At 48.6% G+C, this 15,799-nt stretch overlaps 1 protein-coding gene across 10 annotated transcripts in view; it reads left to right on the plus strand.

The window, feature by feature from the left end:
• The first annotated feature begins 3,594 nt into the window (after positions 1–3,594).
• The window catches only part of LOC146181752 (uncharacterized), a 43,692-nt gene continuing 31,487 nt past the window's right edge, over positions 3,595–15,799 (plus strand). For 4 of the 10 annotated variants that reach the window (XM_084576745.1, XM_084576746.1, XM_084576753.1 and 1 more), the window contains exons 1-7: positions 3,595–3,977; positions 5,046–5,324; positions 8,905–8,981; positions 9,308–9,356; positions 10,183–10,237; positions 12,203–12,763; positions 15,230–15,541. In XM_084576745.1, coding sequence (XP_084432871.1) covers positions 8,969–8,981; positions 9,308–9,356; positions 10,183–10,237; positions 12,203–12,763; positions 15,230–15,541 — 990 coding nt within the window. In that variant the 5' untranslated portion in view covers positions 3,595–3,977; positions 5,046–5,324; positions 8,905–8,968. The remainder of the gene's footprint in view (positions 3,978–5,045; positions 5,325–8,904; positions 8,982–9,307; positions 9,357–10,182; positions 10,238–12,202; positions 12,764–15,229; positions 15,542–15,799) is intronic. The other 6 variants (XM_084576748.1, XM_084576752.1, XM_084576754.1 and 3 more) reach the window with 3 other exon arrangements.

The raw sequence follows: 15,799 nt of genomic DNA on the forward strand, positions 1-15,799 counted from the left end.
GCCTCCATCGAAACGCAGCCGCCGAGGTCGGGTTCAAACACGGGTACTCCGGCACAGTAGTCGGGCGTCTTACCACTCACTGCACCACCCCGGCGGGGCACACAACATAGCACAAGATATCCCCCGAGCTAATTTCTCTTTGAATTTCGCTACAGGATCTCCCCCAGATGTTTCCCCATTCACGATGCTTTGTTACCGGTGTATCCTCATTTTCATTTCCGTGGCACGCTAGACGATAGCGGGACAGAGGTGCTATCCGCTACCGTGCCGGGCGGCGAGCCGTTGACAGGCGTCCGCGCCAGTCTCCGAGCCCGACCGACCATCCTGTGGCGTTTTCCTTGAATACATTTTCCAAGCTTTTGTCTCAGCCTTAAAGTTTTAACCCCTATAAGGTAGCGATACAGCCGTTTATGCACGTACAGGGTGATCCACTTTCACTGCTTTCAAAGCAGCATTGCGTCGGATGCAAGCGCTTATCGAAGCCAAGCGATATACATATGCACAGTGGGACGGTGATGCTTCGCATGGCCTGCCGCCTAGCTTTATGGAATGACCGGGTCGGACGCAATGAAGCTATAGTGCCTAGAATATATTCTAGGCACTATAATGAAGCTTTGAAAGCAGTGGCCGTGTTATAGCTAGAAGTGAATCACCTTGTACATACTTTTGAAAGACGCGAATGAGCTGCAGTTATAGCCCGAGTGTGCACCGTCAAATGCACTCCAACTCATAATTGTACCGCTGGCCACGTTGTCATGGTCTGGACCTGTGGTCTGTATACCGTACTTATCAGTGGTGGCGTTAAGGAGAGGCGATGGGTGGCTGCATTTGCTGGGCCATTCGAAGAATGTTTCAATGGCTTCTTTCAGGTAATTCTTAAATCTCTAAGTGTAACTGTACGCACTGCAATAGTCCATTTTTTTTTTTGTTTATAAGGAACAATACCTCAAAAGCATTATGCCTGCTCAGAATGTAACCCCCCCCCCCCCTTTTCTGCTACGCGTACCCGCAGCGGTGTCTTAGTGGTTATGGCGCTCGACTGGTGAAATCAAGGTTGCGGGATCGAATCCCGTTCGCGGCGGCCGCTTTTCGATGGAGGCGAAGAGCAAGGCGCCCGTGTACTGTGCGACGTCAGCGCACGTTAAAGATCCCCATGTGGCCCGCCTTTCATAAGTTGAGTCGCTTTGGGACGTCAAACCCTACAAACCAACCACTACCGCTACGAATACCCAAGCTCCGTCCCCGTAACAGGTAAAGATAAAGTAAGATAGAGGCTGCGGTTACTTGACTTCTTCTTTTTTTTTTTTTTATTTATTCAGCTATGTGCAAGCTTTCATTTTCTGACAACCGGGTGGAATGCAAAAGTGCGGGAAGTTTTCGTCAGGGCTGGCCATGAACAGCCTTTAACTGTGCGTTCATCATGCAAGTACAAAATAACAGCCAGATATGCGATTGCCACAGACTAATTGCCTCAGACTAAAGCTTACGTCAGTCAAAAATTTTTTATGTGAGCTCATGTCAGTGCTTACACACGGCCCAAAGGACAAAGAAAACGAAATAACCGAAACTGAGTCTATTTCCGCCTCTGCTGCGCAGCTTTCTATAGTAGCCCAAACGAGGAAGACAGGGTTCCCGCTCCCTGCTCGAAAGGTCAGAGGCTTCCTGCTCTATAAGCCCTGCCCAGGTTGGTGTGGATGAGAACGGGCGGAAAGTGACACTTTGCAACAACGTGCTTACAACTGTCGGGAACCCCTATATGTGTCCTTTAATAACATATACGACAGTTGTACCCTGTTACCACTGGAATATGGAGCTGAAACTAGCGACAGGGCCTTGAAACGTCAAGTGAGAGGTGCGTATCAAAGAACTTGGACTAATAGCGTCGTAATTACCGAGATCAAAAAGAGACGATGAACCTGGATTGTCCTGGCTGTGTGGAGGTTAACGAGCGAGCTCCTTGACCCACATTGCACAATCGCCTCGCTTGGGAGGTGATACAGACGGGGTGACCGCAGAAAAGAAACAAGAAGTGCGTTTCAACGCGACACCGTTTTGGCTCACAAGGCTAGGAATTGTCAAGCGTGAACTTGGATGACATTTCCTGACAAACTTTAGAGCTTTCATAGTTCTTAGCAGAATTTTTTCACGAACCATGCTGACCTCGCTTATGTATTGTTCCTTGACGATACTGCCGTCGGCTGCTGGCCCCTGCTTTAGCACGCTAAGCGCGGACCATGAAAAAGGGGTCGAGAAATTTAATGGCCTTGAAGCTGTTACCAAGTGAGAAGACAAAAAAGGTGGACTGAAGTACCAAGAACCCAGCGGAATAAGGCGCTGCACCAGGAGGCCAGTGCGCCCATATGTCGACTGTGCACGAAACGGCGTATGCAGTAAATCTGACAGCCTGCATCCACTGAAGGCAGCTGTAGGTTTGGCGGCTGAAATGAGAGCTGGATGTGCGGTCCGCGCTCAACTAGAGCAAGGTGTGTGCCTTCCGGTTTTACAACCTGATCGAATTAAACAGACGTGCCCGGCGGTGGGGGTGATTAGCTTCCAGGAAGTCCCCACGCACGTTCAGATGACGACACAGAGTAGAAAAGCACTGCCGGCAGCTCTCTGAAATACCCTATAGGCAGTGTGAGAGCGGCAAAAACGACACAGTGACGAAGGCGGAAAGGGAAACGCCATCAAGCGGGAAGGAGGGGGTTGGAGGGAGGGGGGAGGATGGCATGGCATCATGAGTGTGGACACCGCTGCGCGGATCTCGAGCGTTCACATAACGTCTTCCTGCTGCTAGTGTAGTATGTGCGTGTGTTTGTTGGTGCGCTGCTGCTCAGGTTTGCTGTGAGAGAGGGTGTGGGATAGGGGGGTTGGGCTGCAAACAGTCGAGGGGCGAGAAGGATCGTTCCTTTCCCACGTGAGGGGCTGGCGCACTGTCTAGCGCGAGGCGGAGCCAAGGTTTTTTGGGACCGGGCTTTGGCTTGCTTGTTTGCTTCATCGCGAGAGAGGGCCGCACGCGCAAGAGAGAGGGAAGAGAGATTCCGAGAGGAGGAAAGGAAAAGCCAGCGCGAGCAAAAAACAAAGCGAAGCGACAACAGAACCTCGAGCGAAGCTTCGACGACGTCGGCGACGCGCTAGATTTTTGCGCTGTGCCCGCCTTGCAGATTGTTCTACGGTTTGCCGAAGTCGAAGGAGACACCGCGAAACCACCGCTGGAATTTGACCACCCCGCCCACTCTTCGCGAAGCGGTGCGCGAATCATCGAAGCACATCACTAGCAGCAAGTTTGGTCCCATGCATGCGGGAACGGAAGAACGATAGAAGCACGACATATCGGCCCTGGAGAGCTCCGTTAGCAAGCATCACCGTGCAGCGATGTTCGGCAAAGAGGTTTCGGACGGAAGCAAACAAAGTAAACATACAAATGATCGGTCACCGACGCGTGGGTCCTGCAGCGCTGCCAGAAGCGAAGAAAGTCTCGGCCGAAAATGGGTGGGGTCGACGGCTGGGCATCTCGGATGCGTCAACCGAAGGGTTCCGAGGTGTTCGGTGCCGGCCACGATCCACGGAAGGCTTCCGCACCGCGTTCGTTCGCGTCGCCATCTGATTCCAGAGCAGGAGACTCAAGCTCAAAAAAGCGTGACGTCACGTGTTTTCGGTAGAGAGGCGCTCAAAACCCGGAACGGCAGAAGACATGGAAATAATTTCGCTCCGTATCATTTAGGAGCCAAATTGTGACGAGCCAAATTTACGGACGCGTTAATTGACTTCAAGAAATCAAGAAAGGTCGAAAAGAGCCCGACGCTTTCGCCCAGCCCCGTCGCGAGAGTGCCTCAAGAGCCCACGTTACGCAAATGCCGGAGTGACGTCACGGGTCTTCTAGCCAACCGCGTGCTGGCAAAGCTTCACCACAGGGTGAAGCTTTCTATGTGCCAGCCAATGAGAACACGGTCGGATATTGGCATGTTACATGACGGGTGAGTGTGTTTCTGAATATTATTTTGCTGATAAAATTTTCGGGGGGAAAACATCGCGTACCCGAACCAGCCGAGCCTTGGTTTAGAAGAGTTGTCCCGCGATCCTAGCGTGCCGGGCGGCGCACCGTCGACGCGTCCGCGCCAGTCCCCGAGCCCGACCGACCATCCCGTGGCGTTTTCCTCGAATCGCGCCCGACAGCGGAGAGAAGGAGGGAGGCGAAAAAAAAGAAAGCTCACACTGGGCTCGGGGGGTCACGGGCCGAATCAAACCAACAGCCCTCTGCCTGCCCTTGTCCCCTAGCGCACCTCCCACGGCCGATTGCCGCGGCTCAAATAGCGGCCAGGCCAATGGGACCCGCGGCACCGGCAGCCCCCGCGAGCTCCCGTGCACGCGAGCCATCAGGCAATGGCGATCGGCCGTCAGGCCTCGCAAGTCAAGGGCGCCCTGCGTTCCTCCTCGTCATCCCGACAGCGCACCGCCCCGAGCCGCGCTTCGCCCACGCTGCTCGGGCTTGGTCTCACACCCGGGGCTTCTTTCTCCTTCCTAACAGCCCGTCAGTTTATTGCTCGGCGGAAACACGACGGCCCATTCACGTAATGCTATGGCGATTAGCATGCCTGCGCAGCTTCGGCGCTGAACAGGCGCGCAATGCTCCGGTTCCCGAGGTAAAGGTGCTACATGGTCGAGGCCGTTGAACTGCGATCAGCCTCTCGCGAATACGGTAGCCAGCCTTAATCCATCAATGAACCTTCCCTGCGCGCTATTTTCATGCCACACATATGACACCCCGCTTTCTCTCACCCACCCAGCGCAGTCAGTGCAACAAACACATCGCTGCGTCTCGCCACGGCCCGATTCACTTTCGCAACGCTGCTCCGGCGATTGTAGTGGCGGCTGTGTTCATTAAAAGCTTTAAAGCGAGAGTCAGTATGGTTTTCTTGTGGCGATTTTCAATGATTTCGATGTCTTCCTCCCCACCCTCCGCCTCCCCGCATTTTTTTTATTCCTCACCTCCCCCCCTTCTACCACCAACCCGGACCGCCGCTGCGACCTCGTTTGGTTCGCAGACGGACGCAATGGCCAACGGTGGCAGCAGATGCGTAGCATAACAAACATGGCGGCCACCTCGGTGGAGGACCTCTCAGGCAGGACGAGCGCTCGCCGTCGGCGCTGCTACGACTTGGGCTCGATCGCGAAAGTGTCTCCGGAGTGACGTGCCCGCGACGCGGGAAAGGTGTTTGCCACTCGTGGGACGCCCGGGGACGCCGTCGAGCCGCGGCAAGGCGCGTCTCGGATGGCCCGAGTCGTCGGCTCTGAGTAGCGCCCCGCAGTCTCTACCAACGGAGGTAAACGCATCCCCCCCCCCGCCACCTCGCTCCACCTTTCGCCCGACCTGTGCGTGTGTGTGCGCGCATGTGCGTGTGTGTGTGTGCTTTGCGAAAAGACAAGAAAGCTTGCATCACGCTCGCCTCACGTTCTTGCTCGACGCGCCTGCCGGCAGCCCGAAATAAATCGCGGTCCCCCCGACCTTCGTCTGGCGGAATCGCCGAATTGTTCAGCCAGCGCAGAAAGAGCGGGCTCCAAACTTAGGTGGGCGGGGAGGAAAAATCTATTATCGAAAGGTTTGCAAAGGATCTCTTGAGCCTGATCTGTAATCGTAAGGCCCGATTCGAGGCCTCTGGCGTGTGCCCGAAGTGGAGGGAACGGCGCGTCACTGGCGCCAGTAGCATGGCTTCACGATCAGCTGCTTGCGTCGGACGGCGTGCTACGTCCGGGGGCCATGCTTAGGTTCGCGCGGCGGATTGCCGAATAACCGGGCAAAAAAGCTCTTATGCGCGTGTGCTCGAAAGTAAAGGCAACGTGCCGCTCGCTCGCGAACAGTGACCGTGGAAATCGGATGCAATTTGCCAGCGACGTGGTCGAGCATCATATTGTTGTCCCTCATGTAGCAGATCGCACGTGTGAGCGCGTACACTGCAACTGCGTTACGATCAGTTAATGGGAGCCGCCGCAAACAATCACTGTTTAACTACCCACATTGATTAGCACTGCTCACCACACACAGTGCACACTGGAAAGCAGTAAACAAAATTTGAATTTCCAAACACGATATCAGGTCCATCTAGTCTGATACTAATTTGTTTCAATTCTCGTTCTTGATGGTCAAGTAGGTGTGTTCTGTGCTGAGAAAGTGGACTGTGTAACAAGAGTTGAGGTCCAGTATGGATGTTGGGACCATGGGGCACATATTGTATGGCATTTGTGTTTCCTTTCTTACATATTCCAGACATCAATCACACTGTTATGCATTGTGTTTGAAATAGGAACAAAAGGCAATGTTTCATTGGGCACAATAATAACTGGCAGCACACTTAGTTTATCCATTGATAAGTAAGGGAACCTTCAACATTTGTTCTTTTCTCTTACATCACGCATGTAATCCTTCAGGGGCATACTACATCTTAGTTTTGTTTGTGGAACACAGCATTTTCGGGACACCATGTCTAGCTTGTGGGGTCATACCTCACCGTCATTGCTTTTTTCCCCGTGACAGAATGTACTCTTTGTTCTGTCTTATGACTCATCAAAAATGGATTAGCTTGGCCCAATATATTCTTTGCGTGCATTCTTTTGTGAAGAATATAATCATTGTGTTGGTGTTGGGGGTTTAACGTCCCCAAATGGATGCATGGGCTATCTGAGGGGCTGTGGACTAACTTAGGCCGCCACCTGAGGTTCTTTAACGTGTACTGGTGTTGCACAACATGCGGACATTTCTGCATTCTTATTCCATCTAAATGCATAACTATGGTGCATCACAGGATGTGAGAGTAGCAGTGCTCTGTGAGAAGCTTAATCGTTGTGGGATGATTGATTACTGTAATGAAGGCATGCTGTAATAAAATTTGCAAACTGTGCATTTTTTATGTGTGTGTGAGCAAACATTTTAGGCCTGGTGTAGGAGTTGGTCCCACATGTAATTATATGTTACCAGTGTCACAAATCAGTGGCAATCCCACTCAAACATGTTCTCACCAAAAAAATGATTATCCTATCTTGGCTTTGTTGACGTTTGTTGCTCAATGAAGGCTCATTTACCAATAAGGAAATTGAATTTAGAGATTTTTCCTCCATCCAATTCAAATTTGTGGTACCACGTTAAAGAACCCCAGGTGGTCGAAATTACCGGAGTCCTCCACTACGGCGTCTCTCATAGCCTGAGTCGCTTTGGGACGTTAAACTCCACAAAACCAAACCAAACTTTCCTGAAAAAACGGGTTGCCATTATTTTGGACAGACTGGTGCTGGGGTGTAGGCCCCGGGATTCGCGTACAAAAATCGATGCCGGCACATGCATTTTACTTGTGAAATCTGCCGATGGTGGCGACACTTATATTTCGTTACTTTTTCATTTATTTACTACCTTGCAAAAGTTCCATTATTGGTTAGAGTGGTCATCTTGATGTTGGAATCGTGTAGTCTAGTGATGGTCTTTAAGACATCACTTTGTATTGGCCTGCTTGAAAAGGCAATTTCACTTTTAACTACTGCAGCTCATGTGTAATAAGCGAGGGTCACACAAGGTGGATCACACTTCGAAACCCTGTGCGTTGTACAAACGGCACTTCCTAAATAAACCACAAGAGGATGCCAGAATTGAAGTGCGTTAACACTTTGCGTATTGGTGGTGAAGCAATGACTTGGCTGTTCAATTTCAAGGCATATAGTTTAGTGTGAAACATGTGCAATGCTGATACGCCTTTCCAGGCAGAGCATATTGATCAAAGAGAGTTGCAAATAGAGACAAAAGGTACCGCACGTTCGAAACTGAGTGTTCTGCTTGGTTTCTGGCTTTCCTATGTCCAGGGCTAGATTTTTTGCACGGAATTTGTGAATAGCACTTTTCGTTGATTTGGCAATTATGCATTTGCTTTTTAGGCAGAGTGACAGTACTGGTATAACGTTGGCAGCATAATGATTGATTTCAATGTGGGAATAAGAGCGCATTTCGAAACGTAGACCTTTATTGCTATTGGGGCAGCCTTGAAAATTGCTTTTTATTGTTATTGCTGCAACACATACTTCTACCCGCCTTTGATCCCAGCTGAGACGATAGTGCTTCAATGGAGGAAAGGCACTTGTGTACTTCGCAATGTCCATGCACATTAAATAAATCCAGGAAGGTGAAATTATTTGGGGCCCTCGAACGTGGCATCCCGCATAACCCGAGTCGTTTCGGGACATTGAACTCAATGAATGTCTGAGTGTGTTTTGTACCATTGCGATGTTCCTGTTTGCCTCATGTGCAGTTTTCTTGTGGCTAGGAGACGGTGTTGTGTATGCATGGATGTGTATTCATTTGTTGTCAAGCAAGCGTGACCTGCATCTGTCATTGTTTTCTCCTTGGCGTGGAATCTGGGCCGTGCTCAGATTTGTAGAGTTCTCAACATTTCGTGTTTAAAATTCTTGGGCTTAGGAGGAAAATCATATTTTATGTGCTCATATCCTGGGCATCATTTCATGATAGCAGTGCTATCTGTATTGTTTCTTATGGTCCAGGTTAGTTATTTTTTGGCGTTAACTAAAGGCAGCTGCTCTGGCTTGTTTCTCATCAATTATCCTGGTTATCTTTTGATTTGCCTGATAGACTTAAAGCTTTGCACCTCAAGCTAAAGGGCCATTACTTGCGTGCAGGGATTTAGAAACGAGAAAACGTCCACATATTTTATCACTTCTCAATTTCGTGGCAGGACAAAGTAAAGACGCAGTTTAAACGAGGCAGTATATATGTGCGTGCGTGTGTGTGTGCTTTTGTGTAGCCAACCAAGTGTGTGTGTTCTCACCCCCTTCACTTTTTGTTTTCCCTTCATTGATGTCTTCCCCTACCCATGGTGTTTATTTTTTTTCCCCCATCCTCCCCACCAGGGCCACAACCAATCTGCCTCAGTAGCAAATCAGAGTTCTGCATGGCCTATTCCATGTTTTCGGAATGTTCAACCCAGGTGATCGCCCTCTCTCATTGTTGACTGCTGTCCGTTTTATTTATATGTTGTTGCAAGTTTTTTGTTTCTACCTCTGCTGCTTTCTTCGGTGGTGTTGTGCCTGCACCGTACTGCATCTTCATGTTGTCCTCAGTGTCGCGGTTGCATTGTCCCGACACAGTAAATGAGTCTCTTCCGACTGTACTAACCATGGGAATGCTGCTGCTCCTGCCTCTTTCGCCAGCATTGTGGCGCGATTCACTAACACTAGATATTTGCTAGTTGCATTCCTGCACTGGTTGCTCTTCTCATGATGGGAATGGCATCGCTCGATTTTCTTTTTCCAGGCACCTTTGCAATGGATGATGGGGGCCGATGTCTGCTTGACGTTATAAAGTGAGTACCCCAGCACAAAAAAAAAGTGAGAAAAAAAATTGCGTTGATGGTTTTCTTCGAAGCACTATGTATTTACCAAGAACCTTTGATTTGTTGAATGCTCGTCGGCAGCACCCTTAGCAGACCATGACTACCGCTCGAACCAGAAAATGCAAAAGCCTTTAGCAAAAGCCAGTATGCAGTTGTGTATGTAGCCAACTTGCAATTTTTTCTGATTTTACTGAAACTTGCTGGGATTTCTTTGCTTCAGAAGAATCTGGTACTTGTGCTGTTGCAGCTGCTAGCTTTCAGCTATTAGGCGTAACTCTTTTAACATTAGCTAGAGGATGCAGCAGATACTTTCTCGAAGCAGTGAGCTTGGTAGCAGGTCCTAAAGTATACATTCATGCAAATAAATTTTGCAACCCATATTTAACATCATTTCATCTGATGCTTCTGTCGGCATGCATCTTAAAGAAAAAAGTAGCATGAATAATCCAGGGCTTTTTAAGGAAACGTAACATTTTCCAGTGCTACAGTTTCTGTCTCTGCGCTTCGTACATGCCTTCGTGTAGGGTGTGCTGGGCTATGAAGCAACTTGTCTTTACATTTGAAGGTTAACAGTTGTCAATTTGTGCTGCATTACTAATTCGGCTTCATTTAGACCCGCATCGACATTTTAAGGGGAATTCGTTATTGTTAATGAAATTACAGGTGTACTGGTGCATTCCCCAGTGCCTCACGATGGAGTGCGTCTTTGTGTTGACAGTGCGAGAGGAATATTGCCATGTCTCCATTGTGGAGTCTGAATGTACTGCTGTGACTCATGATGCCCTTCTCTTTCCAGCGACCCCCTGCTGCTTCAGTCTTTCCTAGAAGATAAGGACGAAGAGAGTGCAAAGGTAGGTCGCTTGGTGCTGTTTTCTTACCTTGCCGCAGTATGAAACGTTTGCGGAGAGGCTGTCGTTTCAAGGTCAGCTTGGTAGATGTGTTAATCTTCGGCTTGAGCAGCTGAAGGGTAAGCCACTTTTGATGGATGCTTTCAGTTTGAGAGAGGCCTGCGTCAATAAGACAGTGGTGATCCTAGGTGAACCAGAAGGCTACATGCCACACCCTTTTGTGAACCCCGTTTATGCTATTATAGCCTCTAGTTTTTTTACTTATCACCTCAGAGTAATCGTTTTAACTTTCTGTAGAAAGCACATTATCACCGGTATACGTCTGGTATATGAGTGAAGTAATGGAAAAAGTGAATTAATATTAAAAAAAAAAACATTAATTAAAAAAAAAGCACGTGATTCTCTCAAACCTAGTCGGGGTAAAGGGGGATCATCTTGCGTACAGAAAACAGAGCAGTTCAGGTAGTAATTGGAAAGTGATAATGTGGTGACAACTCTGAAAAGTAATCTGTAGTATGTATTTAACACAAGCGTAACCATTTTATTTATTCGCCTTTAAAAGTGCTTATGCTTATCACGGCCTGAAGGTGATTTCGGGCTCATTGTGAGAGTATCTCACTATTTGTGCCGGGAAGAGCTTGGGAATAAAAATGCGATACAGTCAAAACTCGATGTAACGAAACCCGATTTAATGAAAATCTCGATTTAACGAAGGTATCCTAATTCCCCCTCAGACGCCCATAGGGTTCAATGCTTTGACTAACCCGAAATAGCGAAACCGATTCCGTGATCTGTCCCGATTTAACGAACCTTTTTTCGAGAAATAAAGGTGAAAAAGTGTTAATTTTTGGTCTATTTTGTAGACAGCACCACAAAATTTACAAAGTTCACCGACTTTGGCAGAAAATAAATTTGTAGTCCCCTCGGGCCTTTCTTGTCGAGTAAGAATTTTTGTTGTTTCTTTTCATACGCGCTAGCGGCGCCGGTCGTGGTGTTGGCGCTACCCACTCGAAAGTAGCGCGGGGGGTCATGACGATGACCATACGGACCCCCAAAGATTGCGCTAGTTGTATGATTACCAACTTTGGCGCCAATTTGTCATTAGCTGTGTGGCTCGCCGTCCCGTCGGCGGTATTTAGGGAAGATTGTTGCGCCGCTAGCCGAACCGTCCTTTGGGTCGGTGCTACCGGCGTGAATTCGTCACGCGCAAGTGCGACGAAAAGTGAAAATGGTACGTGCTAACCGATACGACCGCGATAAGCTGGTACGGTTTATGCGGATGCAAAATGCATTATGTTCAATGGGTGCTCAGTCGCGGACTTGACTTTAACACTTTTAAAACTAAAGTACTGTTTAAGCGGGTACGTTTTAACGAGGTTTTACTGTAATCGAATGTACTGAATTATGTGCCCAAGAAATGCCTCATTCAATTTAACGAAGTTCTCGATTTAACGAAATAATTCACGGCTCCCCTCAACTTCGTTAAATCGAGCTTTAACTGTATGTTGATGAGAAGGCTGAACATTTTCTGTACTCATTTGTCCGTGGAAAGGGAAGTGTAAGTACACACAGACAATAAGTGGAAATATGTTGTGCTTGCTAACACTCAATCGAATGCAAAAGCATTAACGAGCACTGCATAGAAAAACATGAAGGATGTTTACCAGGCAAGCTTAATGTAGCTGAAGGCAGGAAATTACTCTTGAAACTCTGCCATTAATATTTATACTTGAGCTACATATCAAATCAGTAGATGTATATGGTCATTTTACCAGCTGTAAGTGTAGTACTGCTCGGAAGTCATGTGTGATGTGAAGGTTTCTTTTTAGGCCAGGGTGATGTTATTCCATGCATATTTGCACCCTGAACTAGTACAGAAGATACATGCTAGGGAAATCACGATAGAGCAACACAAGCCCTTATGAAGCTGTTTTGACAGTCGGGAGGGGGGTGCATTGCATCACCTAGGCCTGCTTCGGGTCGGTGGCGCAGGAATTGGGTTCCCTGTCGTCGGCTGCCCTGGAAAATGCACTGCTCGGGCAGCAAGACCAAGTGAGCAGCACCACCAGCGGTCTGGTGCCTCGTCAGTTGCCTGAGGAACCCATGGGCTACGGCTGCGCCAGTGCCGACAAACCCGTGGCCGCTGCTCTCGCCGTCTCCGCGACGACCAGTGCCGCTGCCTCCGACACCACCGCCGCCGCCTCACCTTCACCCCAGCTGCTGGTCAGCTCCACCACTGTGCCCCCTGCTGCCGCCTCCAGCAATGGACTGCCTGGTGCCTCGCCACATTCCACTCGTTCCTCCCCGGCGGCCACCGCAGCTGCCTCCACAGCCGGCAGCCGGCCGCACTCGGCATCCCCGCTCCCCGTCACCTGGTCCTCGCCGGGACCCAGTCCCGCTGCACGGAGCCAGTCACTCCCGTCGGCATCAACGCCGTCGGTGCCTGTCACCACCAAGGCAACCGCCACTGTTGCGCCCTTGCCTGTGGCGCCCCAGCAGGCACCTCCATCGCGACCCAGTGTCGCCCAGGTGTGTTCACGGTTCTGATCTTGTAGCCGGCCTTGTAGCAAGGATGCATGAAAACTGAAATTTCCTATTTTGTTACGTTAGTTAAAAAAGGCTTGAGTTCTGTTATTCCTGGAGTGGCTTATTTATAAAGTTGGGATGTCACATCCTAGGCGCGAATTCACTGCATTGTGCAGAAAAGAGGTGCAGTCCAGTGGCATAGCCAGAAATATTTTTCAGGGTGTATTTATCTGTTTGCTATTGAAAAAGAAAAATAAGAAGAAGAAGAACGAATGGAAGGGTGAATGTGGCATGGGCAGCTCGATTTTAATGCAGGCAAAACACTAGGGACTTATGTACTGTGTGATGTCAGTGCTGTCAGTGATGTCAGAACCCAGGTGATTGAAAAGGTCCACAGTCCTCCACTACGGTGCCCATCATAGCAGGAGTCACTTTAGGACATAAAAGCTCTACAAACCAACCAAACCAGTGCATAACCTTGACCAAGTCACACAGCATTGTTTTCTAGATTATCTTAGTCCTCTCATTGTAGGTCATTTGGAACGTGGCGAACATACAAAATACCACACTAGAAACCACTCTCGTCGGTCACTTAACATAGCTTTTGAAGTAAGAAGGAGATTGCATCGAATATCAAGTCCAGCAGTGTGAGAGGCTAATCTTCGCTGGAAGCTCGATGAAAATGCCCATTTATGTGCTCGTGTAGCTCTCCTAAAAACTAAGATAGCAAAAGGAGAGCATTCTTGCTGGTCTTCATGCATCCGTGACTGGTCAAGCGAGACCTCGACTCCTTTCGCAAATGTCCGCTTTGTCAAGCGTAATAAAGAAAGTTAAAGGGAACCTGCGGGGATATTTTGAGCATTTTGAGTTTATAATCGCATCACATTCCTAGAGTCTTTTCTTTCCGATACAAAAAACTGTTTTTTAATATATCAAGTAGACATATTTTAAAAGAGCTTAAAAGGCGAAAACTGCAGAAATGAAACTGAAGCTACGTACGAACCAACCTGCGACCTCACGACGGACCAACCAATGAGGTCCTGGATATGGCCCCAAAACCTATTGTGTTTGTAAAACAGATAAGCTAAATAAACAAACTAGGTAAACCAGTGACTGTAAATAACAGCTGGTGTAACTATCTTAAATGACCAAAGTGAGCTCGAACTTTCATCCTACCGCAAAAGTAGAGCGAATTTAGACGGCCATGCATCCAGTAATGTTGCACACTCAAGGTTGTCCGTAATCTCCCCAGTTGAAGCCACGAAATGGGAAATATTGAAATTAATTTGAGCTGCAACAAAACATCAATTCGCTGCGAAATTTAGTACAAATGATCGGGGAACCAAAGAGAACATGCTATCACAGTTAGTGAAATCCGAGGTCGAAAAAAATGACAGAATTGCCCTTAAGGTTGGTAGCACTCGCAATAAAATTTCAAAGAACAGAGAGATCACTCTAACAACAGGCCTGTAAGTTGGGAACTGTGGATGATTATTTTATATCTTTACGTCACGCCTTCTCGGTCTCATTTAATCGGTCACTGTAGTTGCTCGTAGTGCCCGCACTGTTGCTACTGGCTTGGAGTGGAGGAGAAAGCTGACGCAGCACTGCGCTTGGTAATTCTGCCTGACAAACTACTAGCTGAAAAAGTGCAGAACTGCTCTCCGTGCACAAAAAAAAAAAGTCTCAAACCGCAGGCAGCATGCGCACTTACATTCGCTCACATGAGTTAAATTCGAAGGCAACTTCGCTTTGTGCACCCTCCCTAGGCATGCTGCATTCTTGCCTATGCCCCATATCGCTGCCGACTGCAGTTCCGCCTTTGTCTACAAATATGATTCCTGCCTGTATGCAGGGTTTTGCCTTAGCATAGGAGTTTCCTGCCCGTTCTTGGCAGGGCTCATGGAGCTCTGTGTGTCAGAAATAGATGAAGAGAAGAAAAGAGCTTTTCATTTGCAAATTGGGATCACAAAAAAAAAAAAAAAAAAAAAATGCTCATTATCTTGCTCACACTACCGTGCATAAAGCCGGTATCTGAAACAAACTACCAAACCACTTGCAGTTCTATTTTTAAATCTTAGTAAACTAAAGTGCAGATCTGCCTCTACCATTCTGCACAAACCTCTAAAATAAGCATAGGACAAAGGGAAGACACTGCAGTGAAATACAATTGGCGACCAAGAACAGCTGTTCATATGTGGGGGAGGAAGATGTCTAGGGACTGTACTGTCGTGATTACATCAGAGTTCGAGATTTGAATTGATATTGCTTGTCATAACGCACTCTTCAGCTGAACGGACAAGGAAAACTTGTTCTGGATCGCTGATTGAAAAATGTCATGTTTATAGTCAGCTTCGTTTTAGCTAGCAGAGGGAGCTAGTCAGTAAGGGGAACGGGGAAATCGCCTTTATGTTCGGAGGTGTCTTATACGCGGCCGTATACGGTAACTGGCGTCTGCGCCTTCTCCAGGTGGTTTCGGCTAGCCCCACACAGCGAACTGTTGGTGCCCCTCGGCTCATCCAGCCGAAGCAGCCACAGCTCCTGCCCAAGTTGTCGAGTGGCAGTGCCAACATGACGTCACCGGCAGCGACCGCGACGACGCGGTCCCAGTCCCCCCGGGCGGCGCAGCACAAGGCCACACCGCAGCCCGCGCCCGTGCCGGCGCCTCAGCCAGCGACCACGGTGCAGCGCGGGGCCGCGATGGGGCTCAATGCGGGAAGCCCTCTGCTGATTGGCAACCCTGCTACGCAGCCAGGCATGTTTCCTGCGGGACCTGCACAGGTGCGTATTACTGGAAGGTCTATTGAAGAGTTCGCTAAAACTACGGTCGTTGCATATTTGCTGGCATTTTATAGGGGTGATGCCAGGAGCTTCTGTACATTTCTAAGGCGAAAGCCTTACTTGAATCACGGTGAAAATCTCTCATGGGCAAGATCTATCCGCAAGATGTGTCCATGAGATTCCGCGGGATACCAGTGGGGGTTCTGTCTACTTTAATGAAAAAAAAAAAAAAAAAAAAAAAAAAAAAAAAAAACGTCG

This window comes from Amblyomma maculatum, chromosome 8 (assembly GCF_055883805.1).
Source record: "Amblyomma maculatum isolate TAMU_Amacu chromosome 8, ASM5588380v1, whole genome shotgun sequence".
Lineage (NCBI taxonomy): Eukaryota > Metazoa > Arthropoda > Arachnida > Ixodida > Ixodidae > Amblyomma > Amblyomma maculatum.